Source organism: Poecilia formosa, unplaced genomic scaffold, assembly GCF_000485575.1.
Source record: "Poecilia formosa unplaced genomic scaffold, Poecilia_formosa-5.1.2 Scaffold375, whole genome shotgun sequence".
NCBI lineage: Eukaryota > Metazoa > Chordata > Actinopteri > Cyprinodontiformes > Poeciliidae > Poecilia > Poecilia formosa.
The window spans coordinates 138,408-155,133 of record NW_006800314.1 but is presented as its reverse complement, the minus strand read 5'-3'; the positions used below and the strand labels follow the sequence as shown (position 1 = coordinate 155,133).

Genomic DNA, 16,726 nt, shown 5'->3' with positions numbered 1-16,726 from the left:
AGTACTTTTTCACCAATATTGAGGAATTATTTTAAAACAAGTTCCTACATCTTGTTGAAAATGTATCTGTCAGTTAGTTTTGTCTTATTTCAAGAGTACTAAGACATTTCCACTAAAAATAAGGCAAAAACACTTGGTAAGATCTTCTATTTTTTATAAAAACAGAAAACAGAAATGTTTTTTAACATTTAGATTTAACAAATAATTTCCAAAAAAAGTGAGAATACTTTAAATCTACTGTAAATTTGTAATTTCCTTTACACTAATCAGGTTAAAGACCATAAATACAAGCACAAATATCTCCAACCGGACACCCTTTAGGGACTTGTACCTCCATCATAATCTTTACAGATTAGGATGTAATCTGTAGAGATTATCAATGAGCTTTTGGTATAATTGTAGATGGATACCGGACCTGTCTACAGGCAGATTTGGTGAACTTCGACTTGGTTTCCTCCAGATCTTTTGCACACAGTTTACAAACTTCAGTAGGCTTGATGTCGGAAGCCATTCCTGCAGATTAATGCTAAACCTGACTTCAAAGTCTGTTCTTAATAATGGTTTCCATCTTTCTCCGGCTGGAAAGCCAGGCGTTTCATCCGTCTGACTCAGACTATGTTCCTTTGGATGAAAGAATGTTGGATTGAAAGGTCACCATGCAGCTTTCTTCCTGTGTTTAACCAGATCCAGGACTAGAGCCAGCAGGTAGCTGGTTCTGTCTAAAGACCCAATTTGGTAGAAAGGGGGAGGGAAAAAAAAAAAAAAAAACGTCCACTCAAGCACGACATGACCTGGAGGACGCTGAAACACCAGCGTCAGTTTCCAGAGTAAGGTGAGACGAAGAACGAAGTCTCTTCTTCAAACTGTAAACTTTCAAGCTTTGCTGAAATGTCTTATGATCAGACAAGGCAAAAATTGAAAAACGTTTTGAAGAGTCAAAGTAAGATGTTCAATCAAAAAAAGTTGCATGACAATTGACAAATGAGATGAATATAAAATGTTTGGGAGCAGGGATGAGGGAACCGCCGCAGACCGGAGCTTTGATGTCGTGTTGGTAGTATGTTTGCCCAGCAGGTCTGTTCTTCACAAGAGCCGGTAGCCAGTCAGACACTCTGGGTTACTGTAAGGATGCTGTATGAAGACAGGAAACTCTGCAGGTAGGACAGTCCCAACAAGCCAGTCTGTCCTCTGGCTTACCTGAAACACACACATACAAAATCACCCCATGCGGTTAAAATAATAAATCTGTGCACATTTATCTGTCTTGAAGGCGCTCACCTGTAATGTGCTGACACATGTCACACACTAACGCACAATGCTCAGGTACGGAGGAGCAGACGTGGCAGCCAGGAAGGACGAACTCCGTCTTGCAGCTCCATCCACCTTTAAACAACCTGGTGTGCTCAAAGATGAAACGTTGAAGACACCGCATGAAGCTTCAGTGGAAGACCCAAATGCAGATCCAGTCTTTACCTCTCTGGCGTTACGGCTTCCCCACTGCAAAACCGCTGCAGACCTGCAGGTGGCAATATGACCAGATCCCATCCATCCATCGGGCTTCCTGAACCAGTGCCGTGGTTGAGTTTTATGTGCCGTAGGGATACGTTTCTGATTTGAGATACTCGGGAAGGACGTGACTCACGGCTTGCTGAGTGAGAGGGCGGGGCTCAGAGGACTCTGTGTGTTTCCTCCTCAAATGTTTCAGCAGATGAGAGCAGTAACGATGCTTACAGAGAGGAGTCAGATTACCCAGGATGTCTGTAACACGCTCTGTTGAAAACCAGTGGGGGCAAAAATTCAGAACACAAAGAATCCGATTTGTTCAATTGGGTAGCGTGAAGTCAACGGAGACGAAAGTTGAAGTTTCCGAGATGAAAGTTTAGAACTTCTCTAAATCATCTGCTTTGGTTTTGAGTCCGTTACCGCATAGTTTTCCTTCCCTCATTGACAAGTGGACAGTGAATAGCAGACTAATGAAGCATGGATTTTTCCTGCACGATTTTACAAAATACTAAACCTCTTGGAAAGCAAACTGAAGACAGACCAGCTTATTCCGCTTTATTTCAGTTTGAGTCGATGGGATGAAATGTGCTCAAAAAGTAAATTTAAAATAACTAGTTGACTTCAAAGGCATGACAGGACTCAGTGTTCCCCCACACGGCCTGAGGTTTCACACATTTTACAAGAAATATCTTCAAAATCAAATCAAAAAACGTATCCATTTCATCTACTCGCCATTTACTAAGTCAGATAGCGTATTATTATTATGATACATTTTCAAGGGTGGCTTTGTGGTCACTCACGTTAATTGAAATGTGTCTTTAAATATGCTTCGCATCTAAATAAAATCTGTTCTGATAAAAAAAAAAAATTGTAGAAAATAAAAAGATGAAAGACGCCATTTTTGCCCCCAATCATTTACTGCATTTCACCTTAAACTGGTCAACGGTTGATGCATCCGAGCAAAGAAATATGAGCCACACGAAACTGATCTGCCTCATGAGTTCAGGATCTGAGCAGCTCAGAGTGTTAAAGGCCAACGAAACTGGATCCATACAGAGGAGCTACATGTCAAACAGCAGAACTTTACGACCAGCCGACCTCCGTGAAAAGTCATGGAAGAGGAGGACGCACTCTGAATCACAACAGCGAGAATTACAAGCAAACTTTTTCCATTTTCTCTTTGCTTAGTGAATAATTACACATTGAAATCTGTAGTGTGTGGTTTGTACAGTTAAAGTAACTTTACAACCTGGTGGAAAATAGATAACTCATATTCAGACCTGTTTATTTTTCTTTTACTATGACACAGACGCAGTTGGCGGGAAAAGGGACGAGCTAAGTCCTAATTAGGAATATGAACACCTGTGAATCACAGCGTTAAAGAAGACAGATCTTCGCTGCTGGGCGATGCACGGCTTCATCTGGTCAGATGAGAAGACTGAAAGCAGATATTCTGTTATTCAGCCTCACTTCTGAACAGATGCATGCCAGCCGACCACCGTGCAATCCCGACACCAGGACGCTTGAGTGCGCCTCCCATTTGCCATTCTCCAGTTCCCAGCTTCCCCCTCGCCGCTTCATTCTGACAAACTAAACTGTCTTCATATCTGTCAGAACTGCCATGAGTGACCAGGCTGCTTCTTTTTCTTCTTCTTCTTCTTCTCTGCCCTTGCCCGGATCGGAGGCTGTTTTTCCCTCACCGCTTGCGTCTGCGGAATGTTGCGAGGAACACGAGGAGTACCTGTCCTTGTTCTGTCTGGATGACTTGGAGCCCTTGTGTAAACACTGTGCAGCTGACAGCCACGCACGCCACAGGGTTTACCTTTCAGCGGAGGCCGTGACCGACTGCAAGGTAGGAATCTGGAATTTGGTGCCGCTTGTACATTTAACCTCGACCTTTGACACTTTAAGCTGCATGCTTACGAGAAAGCATTGTAAGTAAATCTTTTAGGAATAGAAACAAGGTGTTGACATGGAGTTGGAGGTTTAAATAGGAAGAAACATTTAAACATTCAGGCTTTACACCCTAATCAGGATGATACTAGCCTGGTAAAATCCAGATCCTTGTTCTAGGCTTTGCTTCGTACAGCTGGTCTGTTGAGAAATTATTTCTTTCTGGAGGTGTGGACTGGGTTGAGGTGTTAAATTTTACCCAGTCTCTAACCTCTGTCCATGTGGTATGATGCTATGAAGCTTACCGGACCTTGCCTGTGCTGTAAACAGCCATCCTCCAATGCGAAGAGAGAAGTGCCGAGCCGAACGGAGACGGCTGCTAATGCTAACTAAATGTTTGAAAGTGTGGCCAAAACGGTCTGAGAAGCTTTGTTCACTTCCTCTGCTGTCATTGCTAAAACTACAGGCAAGCTACAATTGTAAAACAGTGTTGAAAATTGACATCATCGTTCATGACTTCTCCTTCTGTTCGCTAGAGAAATCCACTTCAATTGGAGAAAGCCCAGACAGAGCAGTGAAGTGAAATTAGAATCGATAATATGATACAGTTGCTTAGTTAACATGCAAATCAGAAAAATCAAAAACAGCAAAAAGAATGTTTTTGCAAAAAGAATATATATATATATATATATATATATATATATATATATATATAAACAACAGTAAACAAACGGATGCACACACCTGAATCAGTAAATGGCGTTAAAGTGGTCCGTGGTCCGTTTGTTGTGGTCTAAGGACGGAGTCATATCGTTTCTATCGCAACACGTGGGAATGATTTCCTGTGGCGTTCAGTTCTTCACTGAATGAGCTCATGTGATTGGCCAGCACAGTTACAGAATGTTTAAAACAGTGGCGGTTCTCACTTGACTCAGGCCCTGGGCGAGTCCGTCCCTCTGCTCCCCCCCTCCAATTTATAACATTAAAAAAAGAAAACATGACACAGCAATTTGCTCTAATTGTGAACATGAGGAAGTTTAGATGACAAGTTATTTCCATGCTGATTCATTGCATGTTCTTGTGTCCTTGTTGACGCCTAACTTTACTGTTAATTGACACTTATACCCCAGGAAAACAAAAAGTAAATTGTTATTAATGAAAGTTTACTAGAAAATGTTTGTTTTTGTTTTTTGTTTTTTTTCTTGGCTGCTGAAATAAAAGACGAGTTCATTTTATGTGCTTTTCTTCCCTCGACATGACTGGCACTGTATTTATTCTAGACTATGTTTTCAATGTCAATCTTTATCTTACACCTTTACTTCGACAATATCCCAAATGATAAAATAAAAAAAATTGTTAAATTAAAATGGAAACAGACCTTACCCCAGAAAGCAATAAAACAGATTACGAAGTGCTGAGAAACAGAGCAGCTGGCATGAATTGACTTTTCCCCTCATGGACACCAGCTCATCAGACGACTGCCAACCAGAATGTCTGAGCCCTGGTATCTCAAGTCACAGCAGCCATGATGCCAGAAAGCCAAACCAAACATTTGCAAAAGTCATCAAAGTGACAGAAGAATTGCCAGAAGCGCCGAGTCTTACATGATCTGTCTGCCCCCCCCGTCTTGAGGCCCTCTCTGAGTGTTGTGTACTTTTTCCTCCGCCTGCTTCCTGAAGCCACATCCGGCAGATGTGTAAACAAGGAGGATTCTTTACAGGCCTCCATAAAATTTCTGGTAAATATGCATTTTCTCCTCCAAACAGATGCTGCCTTGTTTAAATTTAATGTGGCCCTGATTTACTAAGAGAGAATGTTCACAAATTATACTTGGCCGGTAATCTAAGTGGTCGTCTTTGCTAAAAATTTGGCTCCACAAGGATTTCATCACCAATTCATCACCATTTAATCTTTGAGCGTATCTCTGGGATCCACTATAAATAATCAGAATTGTTATTTTTAGATAATTTAGTGCTTAGATCAGTACCGAGACACAACCAACAGCCGTGTAGGTTAACTCTGATCTTATAACACTAATGAGTCATAAAATGATGAGTTTATGAAGCACAACAGCTAATCTTTCTGTACGATTTGTCCACATTTGCTTGTCTGGAAAATGTTACGACCCTAAATTATCAATGAGTCCTATTAAAACCGAAAGGAGCTAATGCTAGCTTAGCATAGTGCAGTGTTTCTCAACCCTGGTTCTCACCGCCCCCCTGTCCTGCATGTTTTAGGTATTTCCCTTCTGCCACACACCTGAATTGTATCTCTCGGTGATTAACAGGCTTCTGCAGTATTTCATGGTCATGCAATCATTTGAATCAGCTGTTCTGGAATAGAGGCACATCAAAAACATGCAGAGCAGGGGGCTGTGAGGAGCAGGATTGAGAAACACTGGGTTAGTGTATTGTTGCTGTATGTGGTGAGCCAGGCAGTTCATTTCATGATCCAGCTAACTGTTGTCCAGGAAAATTATAATTCATTTCATAAGTCATACTTTATATGTGTAGCCTGGGAACACAGATATATGACTACATCTTTGGGATTTAAACTTCAGATATTAAGATGTTCACATATAAAGTTTAAAAATATTTCAGATTTCAAATTTTAAGGGTCATAGTGTGACCCTTTAGGGTCATGTTTTGCTGTGATCTTCTGGTTTTGGCTGTGTGTGTGTGTGTGTGTGTGTGTGTATGTCAATCTTGAGGATAAAAACATAAAAGGCCTTTTGAGAAAAAAAAAGGAATATTCAAAACCAATTTTGAAGCAGCTCAGTAAAGTCAATCAAATTTTCATATTAGGTGGCTAGAATGTATTTTAACTTTAGATATCTGTATTTTTTTTGTCTCAGTTGCACTTGAAGTTCAGTATATGACCTCTTTTTGCTTTGTGTATGGAAAAAGAGTTTTTCTTTTGTCAACAAAGCTGATCAAGTTTTAGTTAGGTATTGTACATAATCTTTTCTAGAAATCAAATCTGCTTCATTGACCATGAAGCAGATTTGATTTAATTTGGTGGGAAATGTCTTATTTGTATAAAATTTATAATTTTTTGCTCTAAAATGTTGGATTTCTTTATAAAGTAATCAAATGCAAAGTCAGAAACTGCATTTTAATTATTTCCAAAACAAGTTAATCGTATGTATTCTATCCATAAAGCCTGGTTTTAAAGTTATTCTCCCTTCCAACACTAGGAGGAGCTTAAAACATCACTAACCGGATTAGACGTGAAGATTAAAAACTTCAAAGACGTAATGCAGGCCTGCAGAGCGGCATCCAAGTGCAACCAGGTGCATCTAACAGTAAAACAACAACAACAACAACACATTTCTTCACCTGTCTGCGTGTGTAAATAAGCTTTACTTTTAAAATCTTTTTAAAGACTGATTCCCACCTCACAGAGGAGATCATGAAGGAAGAATTTGAGAAACTTCATCAGTTCTTGAGAGAGGAGGAAGCAGCCAGACTTCATGCGCTGATGGAGGAGAAGGAGGAGAAGAGCAGGAAGGCTGCAGAGAGGATAAACCGACTAAACGAGGTGATGACATGTCTGGAGGACAAGATCCGGCTCACTGAACGGGAGCTGCGTGCCGGGGGAGAAGGAACTGAATACTTACAGGTTACGTAATCAAATTGTGGTTTTGTTTTTTTTGGCGGTTAAAAAATTAACAAAAAAATAAATAGAAATAAATTTATCTCAAATCAATTATTTTTCACAGGAATACCAAGATACATTGAGTAGGTATGAGGATTTATCATATCCATATAAGCAGCAGCAAAAAAAATCACCACCATCTGATTTTCCGTCCATGTTTACTCACTGCAGCACATGGTGCGGTAACGCCAAGCCGGAGAGGATTCACAGGCCTTTAATCAACGTGGCAAAACACTTAGGCAACCTCCGACACGCCGTTTGGGAGAAGATGAAACAAATCGCCCCCTATAGTTAGTGACCTCCCACGCATGCGCGTTCGTTCTCTCTACGGTCTGCTCCGCTTCCCCGCTTTTGATGTCAAATACCCGACGTCTTCCAGCTCCGGTGACCCTGGATCCCGGAGCAGCAGGCCGGGCTGCGGGGGCGTCGTCTTCAGAGCTGAGCCGGTTCCATGTCACCGCTGGACCCCGGCAGAGCGCAGAGCAGCTCATAAACGAGCCCGAACACCTCCACCCGCATCCCCGCATCCTGGCAAGAGAGGGCTTTGACACCGGGGTGCACTGCTGGGACGTGGAGGTATCTACATGCTGCAACCTAACCCGAGTGAAGCTGAGTGATTCTTCAGTTCAGACAAACCTGGTGCTAAACGTTTGCGCAGCAAAAATGTTCGTTTGTGCAGCTGTCATTTTAAAGATGTTAAGAAATGTTACCCAGAGGTCATGAAAGGTCAACCAGCCCCTCCCCCCTCTTCCTTCTTCCAATCAGATAAATCTGGTGTCAATCGACTCGCCTGCGTTTGTGCTGCTTTGGCTTTGAAGATATGAATGAAATTTTACAGGTCACTTTGGCTGGTTGACCTCTTAACCTTTCAACTTTCACTAATGTCTTCAAAGCCAAAGCAGCACAAACGCAGTCGAGGCAATTGACACCAAATTTGGCTGGTTTGAGGAAAGTGGGTGGGGCTGGTTGACCTCTCACGACCTCTGGAAACTTTTCTTAATATCTTTAAAATTACAGCGGCACAAACGTTTGACACAAGTTTTGTCTGATTTGAAGAAAGTTGGGGGGAGGCCAGCTTCACTCAGGTATGTATAAGCTCACATTTCCACTGCGAGGCATGTGGTCACCTTCCTAAAATAATGCCGTAAAAGCATTTGCTAAAAAGTAAAAAAAAAAAAAACACTTTTGGCAAAAAATGACTTGGGCGATAAGGTTATGAAGGTGACAATGTGTGTTTTTGTACAGTTGTGTTGTATGTTTACATTTTTAAACAGCTTCTAATTGATCAGTAGCTTTTAAAAGCTTTCCTTTTGACATTGGATGATGTTTCACTCTTTATCTGTTCACTTCTTCCACCAAAACCAAATATTGTGCAGCATGCTTAAAGACAGAAAATGCAAACCCTGAGAAGGTATCCGCAGCAAATTAACAGCATTTAAATATCATGTCTTTGAAAAATCACACAGATATCCAGCAAAGACCCGACATGAGAGGTGCATCATCATCTTTTTTTTTTTTTCCCAAGAGAATCTCTCTTAATGATGAGATTGTTTCTCTGATTGCCCCAAGGTCCAGGGGAATAAAATGAATGGACATAAAAGCTACATCAGAAAATGAAGAGATTAAACAAAAAAGCATAGATAATACAATATGAAACCAGGAAAGAGGAGAACATTAAAACACGAGTAACGAAATGTCAAAAACGTTGGTAAAAATTAAAATCTGTCAGAATTAGACAGATTGAGCTGGCTTTGTGAGCTTTAAAGTTTTGACTAAACATGCGGTGTTTTTACACGCACCGTTCAGCAGAAAGGAGAGTCGGTGCTGAATAGATTCGTGGGAGTTCTGGAAAAGTTGTTTTTGTAGGAACATAATTGATCTGTAACATCTGCCCTGATGGGAGGAGCTGGGACAGGTTTTATCTTGTTTTAGAAAAACCCCTTTGATAATATTTTCCCCCGCACATCCTGTGTCGCTGGTCACCTCGTGGTAACTCCATTCTGATCATTTCCTTTTCCTGATTTTCATCACAGGCTGGAGAAGCTTTGGAAACTTTGGTTCAGCTGGAATATGAAGCCACCAGGCTGTTTGTCAGGAGGACATCTATAGAAACAGATTCTGAGGGAGGTTAGCTAGTTTAAAAACTTAAACTATGTGTTTTGTAGACATAAATATAATTTGCCAGCACGGAAGAGGCGGATACGCAACTGTGACTCTCAAAATACAACACTCCACTGCTCCTGTTTTGACATATGCTGAAGTGAGATAGGACTTCCTTGCGGTCCTAAGATCTCCATTTGGTGTTCAAAAGCAGGATAAACATTTCACTGCCAGGTTCTGAATCAAACTGTTACGTGAAATTTTGCAAACAAGGCTTTATTTGAGGGTTTTGATGGGAAAACAGCCATGGTTGCAAAGTGCAAAGAGCAGGCGGGTCAGCACACGACCCTGCGGCACTCCTGGCACATTTTACCAACAGAGAAAGTCCAGAAAATAGACTTGGTACCAATAAGTGACGTGTTAACCAGGAGGACATTTAGACAATCTCACGTGCAGCAAGAAATAACGATTCTTTCTGAACTTTTAGGCTAAAGGTTCATCTTTCGTCTCTCAGGTTGGGGAGACCAACAGATGGACAGTGGGTGTAGCCGCTCCGTCAGCGCTGAAAACCGCCACATGTGAAGCATCTCCAGAAGCCGGACTCTGGTGCATCGGGCTCAAGGACGGAGAGTACCAAGCTCTCACGACTCCCACTCAAACCCTCGACGTCGGCACCTCACGCCGCCTCAACAGAGTCCGAGTAAAGTTGGACCTCGAAGGAGGGGCGGTGACGTTCGTAGATGCTGACACGGACGCGCCTCTTTTTACCTTCACGCATTGTTTCGCAGAAGCAGTCTATCCTTACTTTGAGGCGTCGTCTGCAGGTGGAGGCGTTGCAGTGCGGGAGCAGAGAGTGAAGATCAGCTTGGAGTCGGAGGATCGGCCCGCAAAGGGCAACTCTCCCACAGAGAACGGTACTACAGCAGAGATAGCGAGAGAAACGGACGCCGAGAAGAAGTCGGCCGAATTATGTTGTGAGAAAAAGGAGGAATCAGGAAAACCTGAAGGAAAGGAGAAGACGCCAAACGCCAGACATGTTAAGAAGCAGAGCAGAAAGAGCAGGTTTAACGTGAGCTACCATGTTTCACTGAACAAAGCCCTGAGTGATGCCAACTAGTTTAACAATAACTTATTCTTATTAATAATGGAGAACCAACACGCACTTTTATACCCTTAGATCTAGTTTTATCAGAACAAGAATCCAGAGAAACCCCTACTAGTTTATAAATGTGGAGTACTTTGTTTTTATTTTATTTTGTTTGTATTTCCTCTAATTCATGTGAAGCACTTTGAATTGCCTTGCTGCTGAAAATGTGCTGTAGAAATAAAAATCACCTTACCATCACTCACCGTGGAAACCTCAAATAAATCTAAGTGCAAACTGTGATAAAAGAAGAGAGACAAATGTGATAAAAAATAAGATCAGGTGCAATATTTTACATTGTGCAAATATAATTAGTTTCTTTGTTCTGGAGTAAAACTACCAAATGAAATGTAGGTTGATCTAGAGATCTTTAGTTGATGCATTTTAAGATCGGTGTGTAAGAAGTTTCTCAAACATTTTACATACAACATTTATTTGAAAAATCAACAAGGTTTCCATCGCACAATGGAGTTTTCTTAAAATAGTAATAAAATATACAGCCGACTCTATGGGTGTCCTCTTGTCTCAGAGAGAAACTTTGCCCTCAACGATCGCTTTACACAATTCATCATCAACGGCCTCGTAGCGTCCGGCCCGGCTGTTCAGAAAATAGATCTCCTCCCCCGTGTGTTGTGGCTTAAAGCTTTCCTTCTGCAGGCGTGTTTTTTGAATTTTAAATGTACCTGAGAGGGAAAAATAGAGGAAAGAGTTTGTATTTCAGCTCTTTTCGAAACATGTTTGAGTCCTTGAATTGCCGCCTCACCTGTAGTGTCCACAGATGGCATGAATCGCAGGAAGATGGGTCGCGCGTAGGAGGGAAGGTGTTTTTGTACGGCACTCAGAAACTCATCAAGGTCCAAATCGGCTCCCGTGTGAGCAATGGCCGCCATGCCGGCTTTGCCCTCCACGCCTGCACAAACGCAGGAGGCTCTTGAGTTTTCAGGTTTGGCTTCGTTTAGGTGTGTCGTGTGTGTGTGTGTGTGTGTGTGTGTGTGTGTGTGTTTTCCCCGTCTCATCGGTACCTGGAACAGACACTCCGTAGACGGCTACGTCGGTGTGTCCCAGCAGCCCGCTGAGGACCCCCTCCACCTCTGTGGTGGAAACGTTCTCCCCCTTCCAGCGGAACGTGTCCCCGCTGCGGTCCCTGAAGTACATGTAGCCGTATTCATCCATCACCAGCACGTCGCCTGGTGGACACAAAACGCAAAGATGGAAAAGAAGGAATCAGGAATTTCATCCGTGAAGTAGAAATCGAAGATGATTATCCTTCTGAAATAACAGAGTAAAAGTGGCTGGATCGATCCAAAAATACCGATAATATCGATACCAAGTTGGTATCGGTATCGGATCGATACTTTAGATTTGGATTCTATCTTTTTATTTTATTTTTGTATCAGTGTCTCAGCTCTTCCTCAAAAAAGATTTTGTTTTGCTTTGCTCTCAAATGTTTTTTCCCCCACTTTATTTAGGAAAAATGTACAAAAATCATGTTATTAAAGTATTTTTTAGATATCTATAAACTTTGTCCAGATTCTGTCCAAGGTTTGAACAAAAATAATTCAAAGGTTGAATAAAAAGCATCATTGTCAGTATTGGTATCATGCATTCGGACCCTGTATTTGGTTGGCATTGGATCGATGCTAAAGTACCTCTGTTACGGAGACTTCCACGTCCTGTTCGTGCCTCTAGTGTCAGAATTCATATTTTATTGTCAGACGCAACGATTTAGAAAACCCCAACGTTTGATTGTAGTACATTCAGTCTGATATAATGATAGCAGGGGATGTTGGCATTTGTTCAGCTTTGCTGCAGACTCCAGCTGGAACCCTGTGTTTTGTTTTGGTTAGCCGAGTCTAAAAATAGGCTTTTTCAGCTACAAACACCACAGGTGGGTTTGGACGTGGACCAATGGATGAGATTTGGAAAAGCACATCATGTCCATGAGTAAGTACAGGGAAGGTTTTGTGATGCTGGTTTTATTTTTTTTTTTTTTTATTTATTCCAAAAGCCTGGGGAACCTTACTGGAGGTGAATGGTTCATGATTGGATCGTTCACTACAATAATAAGCCAATCAGAAAACTGTGACAAGACGGTGCCAAGAAGTAGAATTAAACACCTAGATATTTCTAAATTGTTCAGTGCCAGATTATGTTTCTGTTGTATTTTTTTTCTCTTTTCAAGCTGGCACTGCAGAGCCACTTGCAACAAACTATAAGCTTTCATTTTTTTGTTAGAAGGTTATCCAAGTCTTAGGAGGGGAAAAAAAACACCATTAGAGAATCTATTATTAAACATGTCCCGTTCTTCCAGTCACAGGGAGCTGAAGCCCGCCTTATCTTGAGCTGACCAGCAATCGGAGAACACAGACGAATTGTCCTTGTGTCATTTTTACACCTCTGCGCGTGTCGCTGCAACGTCTCCTCCAGCTTCCTTACACTGAGAGCCTTTGTTTGGAGACGGCAAGGCTGGAAACCAGAGCCCAGACGTGACATCATTATTATTCAGAGACCGACACGCGGACCGCGTGCAACATGCCTGAGACGTAAGCGGAGTCTCCCATCTGGAACACATGGTGAGCTATTTTCTGACTGGTCGAGTCCCGATCAGCGTAGCCGTCGAACCGCCTGAGCGGATCCTTGTCGCTGATGCGGCCCACTAGCATACCCGGCTCCCCTGCAGAGGCAAAGGCAGATGTGAGGTTTGGGAACCTGTTTGATACCTTTTTCTTTTCTTTTTTTTTAGTTTAAGTGTGTGTGTTGTGTTACCAGGCAGACAAGGTATGCAGAGTCCCTGCGAATCCCTGAGCAGCTCCTTCTCGCCCTCTTTCACCTTGACCAGGCGGATGGGGTAAAGGTTGGGCAGGATCCGGCTACTGAAACCACAAGCTCCCACCTGGATGGGTGAGACAGGACGCGTCTGAAATCCTTGAGCTCAGCAAGTGTTGGGTTAATCTTCTTATTATAGTCTAAACAGAAGAGTAGATAGTTTAACTTGTTGGGGAAATAAAGGCAGTAAGTAGGACGCAGACGTTATTCGGACTGTAACGCGATTCTTTCGACAGCCGTGTCTCCACCGCAAACGTAAACAATAAAGGCTGATTCTGATTCAAGAAGTGACAAGGTGGACGTTAAACAAAACTAACTTACTTAAATGAGGGTCTAAAAACTAAAGTTGGGTTTGGGCCTTTAGTTAAAGTTAATAGTCTGGTTGGACTGGGCCAGGTTGGTTCTAAAGTCTCAGCACACCTTTCCATCTATGTTGATCAGGCTGCAGTTGCACTCTGTCGCGCCGTAGAACTCGCCCACTCTTTGGATCCTGAACCTCCGGACGAACTCCTCCCACACAAAGGGACGAAGGCCGTTGCCGATGGCAACTCTGACCCGGTGATGAGCTTCGGACGGGCGGACAGGCTGAGCCAACAGGTAGCGACAGATCTCGCCGATGTACTGGATTACCTGGGTTTTTGACGCACAACCAGGGACAAGTCACATGGCAGATTTGGCCGAGTCGTTTACAGACGCGCCTGAAGGAAATCGATCGTCCGGCTTGCGGCGGCGGCGTGAACTCACGGTGCAGTTGTGTTTAACGCAGTCGTCCCAGAAGCGACTGGCTGAGAACTTCCTCCGGATTACGACTGTCAAGCCAAAGAGCAAACATTGTCCCACGCCCATGATGGTCCCTGTGCAAACAAACAACACATACAGCAAAAACAACCGAAGAGCCAAACCCAAGAGATTCTTTTCAGATACTTTAGAAACAGATGAAAGCAGCTTTTTTTTTTTTTTTCTTTCTCACACTTAAATGTTTCAGATCATCAAAAACATGTAATACTTGTCACAAACCACAGATGTTGTTAGAAAGATGTTGAAAAACTGCTTTATTCCTTTGCGTGCATTTTGTGATTTTAATATATTCCTCTGGAGGAACAAAGGTGAAAAGATCAAAATTGAGATGTTCAGCTTGTTGTGAAAAAGTGGGATATGGGTAAAAATAAAAAAAAAAATCTGATTTGTGTAGCATACGCCTGCTGTGTGCACTTAGCGTTAGTTTTGCTCCCTGAGTGTTAATTAGCTTCTCTCCCTCCGTTTCCCTGTTTTCCCTCTTGCTGCAGCTGCTCCCCATCTTCTCTGATTAGTTCATCTGGTCTTGAATTTCTGCCTCAGCAGTTAAGCTCCTGGTTTTTCACTGTTTCCTTGCTGGATTCCTACATTTCACTGCCTGCATTCCCCCTGTAATGTCACCGTTTTCCTTATTGTCACAGGACTTCATTTAACAACAGCTTAGCTCTACACTCGAGTCCTTTCGAACCTCAAAAAAATGACATTATCCATAAATGGAGAAAACGGTGAACCTTTCCAGCAGTGAAGTGAGTTCATCAACTCATCCAAAAGGTCATGAAACGGCCAAGGAAAACATCTGAAGCGCTGCACGTCTCAGTTTCCTCAGTTAATGTCAGTGTTCAAGATTTAGCAAACATAAACAGAACTGGGCAAAAATGCCAGCCGAGACCAAAAGGAACACAAAGTGTCGTCTCACGCTTGCCAAACATCATCTTCGTCATCCTCAAGACTTTTTTGAAAAATATTTTATAGACCGAGACAAAAGCTGCCTTGGGGAGGAATATATTTTACACAACAGGCTGAGGTCCAGACAGATTTTTGTTCCTCTAATTAGTAAATGAAATAAGAAAGCTGTAATCAGGAAGATAATTTGAGTAACAAAAGGAGCGAAAGCCTGGACAGAATAAAACAGATATATGGCAGATTTTTTTTTTTTTTTAAAAAGGGTGTGATAATTACAAAGATGCATTGTTCAGTAAAAACGGGGCCTACCTGCAGAGTGATATAGAGGAAGGCAGTTGTAGACGACGTCATCGGGACGCAAGCCAAACGAATGAAAACCGAAGGCAGCGATGCGGAAATAGCTGCCAAGCCAAGTGGAAGAAGAGACAATCAGCATTTGTCAAGGTACGATGGCACACCGCAGAGGGTTTGATCGGATCTCAGTCAGAAAGCGTTCCCTCAGCATGACGGCGCCACTCCCTTGTTTCAACATGGGGATGGTGTTTTCAGGGTGATGCGTCGTGTTAGTTTTTCTCCTATTATGTTTTATTTTACATCTTGGCTTAAAAAAAAAAATAATAATTTGGTTTCATCTGAGCAGAAAACGTCTTCACGTGTTCGGTTCAGCTCCTAAAAGGCGCGTTGCAAATTGGAAATAGAAAATCTCATGGCTTCTGCCACACAGCTTCGTAGAAAATCTTCCACCTGAGCCGTGCAACTCTGCAGCTCCCTCAGAGTTACCACTGGTGAACTATTTGCTAACAGGAAACTGGTTTCCTTGTGTCATGCAGTCTTTTCATGAAAGACCTTCTGTGTGTTACGCAATCTGATGTGGGTCGAAGGTCACCTGTACATTAACATTTTTGTCTGACTTAGTCATATCAGCCATTTCTAAATACAAGACAAACATGAAGGCGACTGCTGTTCATGCTGGTTCATGCTGATTCATTTCCAGCAGAGCTTTGGTAAAATGTTATTGTTAAATATGAAGGCTTTTATTTTGTAGAGCATCTATAGGACTTATTTTGAAATGTCATCACTGCGCTCAGTTGAGGCTGGTTTAGTTGGGCAGGTTTCTACAATGGCTCTTAAAAATAATAAAGGTCCAACTAATGTTTTAAATATAGAAATAATAACAAATGCAGGTTTTTTAGTGTTAATTCCTCTTTTCTCGTTGAATAATGGCACTGAATTCCACAACAGAAGATGATATTTAGATATGTATATGTACATACTTTTTTTCTGTAGGTTAAGATGGAAAGTAGGATAGATTTTTTTATTTTTTTACTTTTATGTTGTTGTTTTTTACTTACTACTTAAAAAAACAATAATTAAAAATTCCTACAGTAGATATTTACCTTTTTAATTATCTGCTCATGTAACACTTGTTACATGAAAATGATGAAAATGTCTCCCCGTACTGTAAAGGTTGCAGACTATTAGTCATATAGAACCTATTCATTATCCTAATCTATTGTCTTTTGTTGGTCATAAAAGAAAGGCTTTTGTTTTGAAAAGCTCAACGTGACCCCATCTGGTTGCATGGCAGTAGTAGAGCTAAGCCCAAATGCTTTCGAGTTGAAAAGCAGCAGAGAACTCAAACGGTATAAAACAAACAAACATGCATTTAGGAGTTAAACATCTTTGGCTGTTTTTGAGCAACACGTTGCCGTTCAACATTGTGCTAATTCATCAAACCGATCAAAATAAACTCACCGGCTGTGCACCACTACCGCTGCCTTTGGCATCCCGGTTGTTCCAGACGTGTAAATGTAGAAAAGTCTGTCTGCAAGCCAGAAGAAACCCAATGCGCAGAGACGTTAAAAAGCTTTCTAGTGATTTCGGTGTCTGTTGTCACGTTCAGCA

General features: G+C 42.0%; 2 protein-coding genes and 1 long non-coding RNA gene across 4 annotated transcripts in view; 1 reads left to right on the top strand and 2 right to left on the bottom strand.

Moving 5' to 3' along the window:
• Positions 1-165: 165 nt before the first annotated feature.
• Positions 166-1,368, bottom strand: LOC107833380 (uncharacterized). Its single transcript, XR_001659121.1, has 2 exons — positions 1,279-1,368; positions 166-1,197 (listed from the first exon to the last, which is right to left on the bottom strand). It is a non-coding gene; the product is annotated as an uncharacterized LOC107833380 (long non-coding RNA).
• A 1,661-nt stretch (positions 1,369-3,029) lies between these two features.
• LOC103154148 (zinc-binding protein A33-like) lies at positions 3,030-10,388 on the top strand. Of its 2 annotated transcripts, XM_016662495.1 has the most exons (8): positions 3,292-3,355; positions 5,029-5,134; positions 6,593-6,688; positions 6,781-7,017; positions 7,118-7,140; positions 7,225-7,343; positions 7,433-7,629; positions 9,668-10,388. In XM_016662495.1, the coding sequence occupies exons 3-8, from the start codon at positions 6,653-6,655 to the stop codon at positions 10,268-10,270; spliced, it is 1,215 nt and encodes a 404-aa protein (XP_016517981.1). In that variant the 5' UTR covers positions 3,292-3,355; positions 5,029-5,134; positions 6,593-6,652; the 3' UTR covers positions 10,271-10,388. The 2 variants fall into 2 exon arrangements, with proteins under 2 accessions (XP_007575396.1, XP_016517981.1); XM_007575334.2 differs by lacking the exon at positions 5,029-5,134 and having other exon boundaries at positions 3,030-3,355.
• A 325-nt stretch (positions 10,389-10,713) lies between these two features.
• Positions 10,714-16,726, bottom strand: part of LOC103154146 (long-chain fatty acid transport protein 1-like) — a 9,717-nt gene continuing 3,704 nt past the window's right edge. Inside the window, exons 6-14 of the mRNA XM_007575330.2 lie at positions 16,577-16,646; positions 15,131-15,222; positions 13,868-13,977; positions 13,544-13,753; positions 13,064-13,190; positions 12,834-12,971; positions 11,320-11,484; positions 11,061-11,207; positions 10,714-10,980 (exon numbers count right to left, since the gene is read on the bottom strand). Coding sequence (XP_007575392.1) covers positions 10,823-10,980; positions 11,061-11,207; positions 11,320-11,484; positions 12,834-12,971; positions 13,064-13,190; positions 13,544-13,753; positions 13,868-13,977; positions 15,131-15,222; positions 16,577-16,646 — 1,217 coding nt within the window. The 3' untranslated portion in view covers positions 10,714-10,822. The remainder of the gene's footprint in view (positions 10,981-11,060; positions 11,208-11,319; positions 11,485-12,833; positions 12,972-13,063; positions 13,191-13,543; positions 13,754-13,867; positions 13,978-15,130; positions 15,223-16,576; positions 16,647-16,726) is intronic.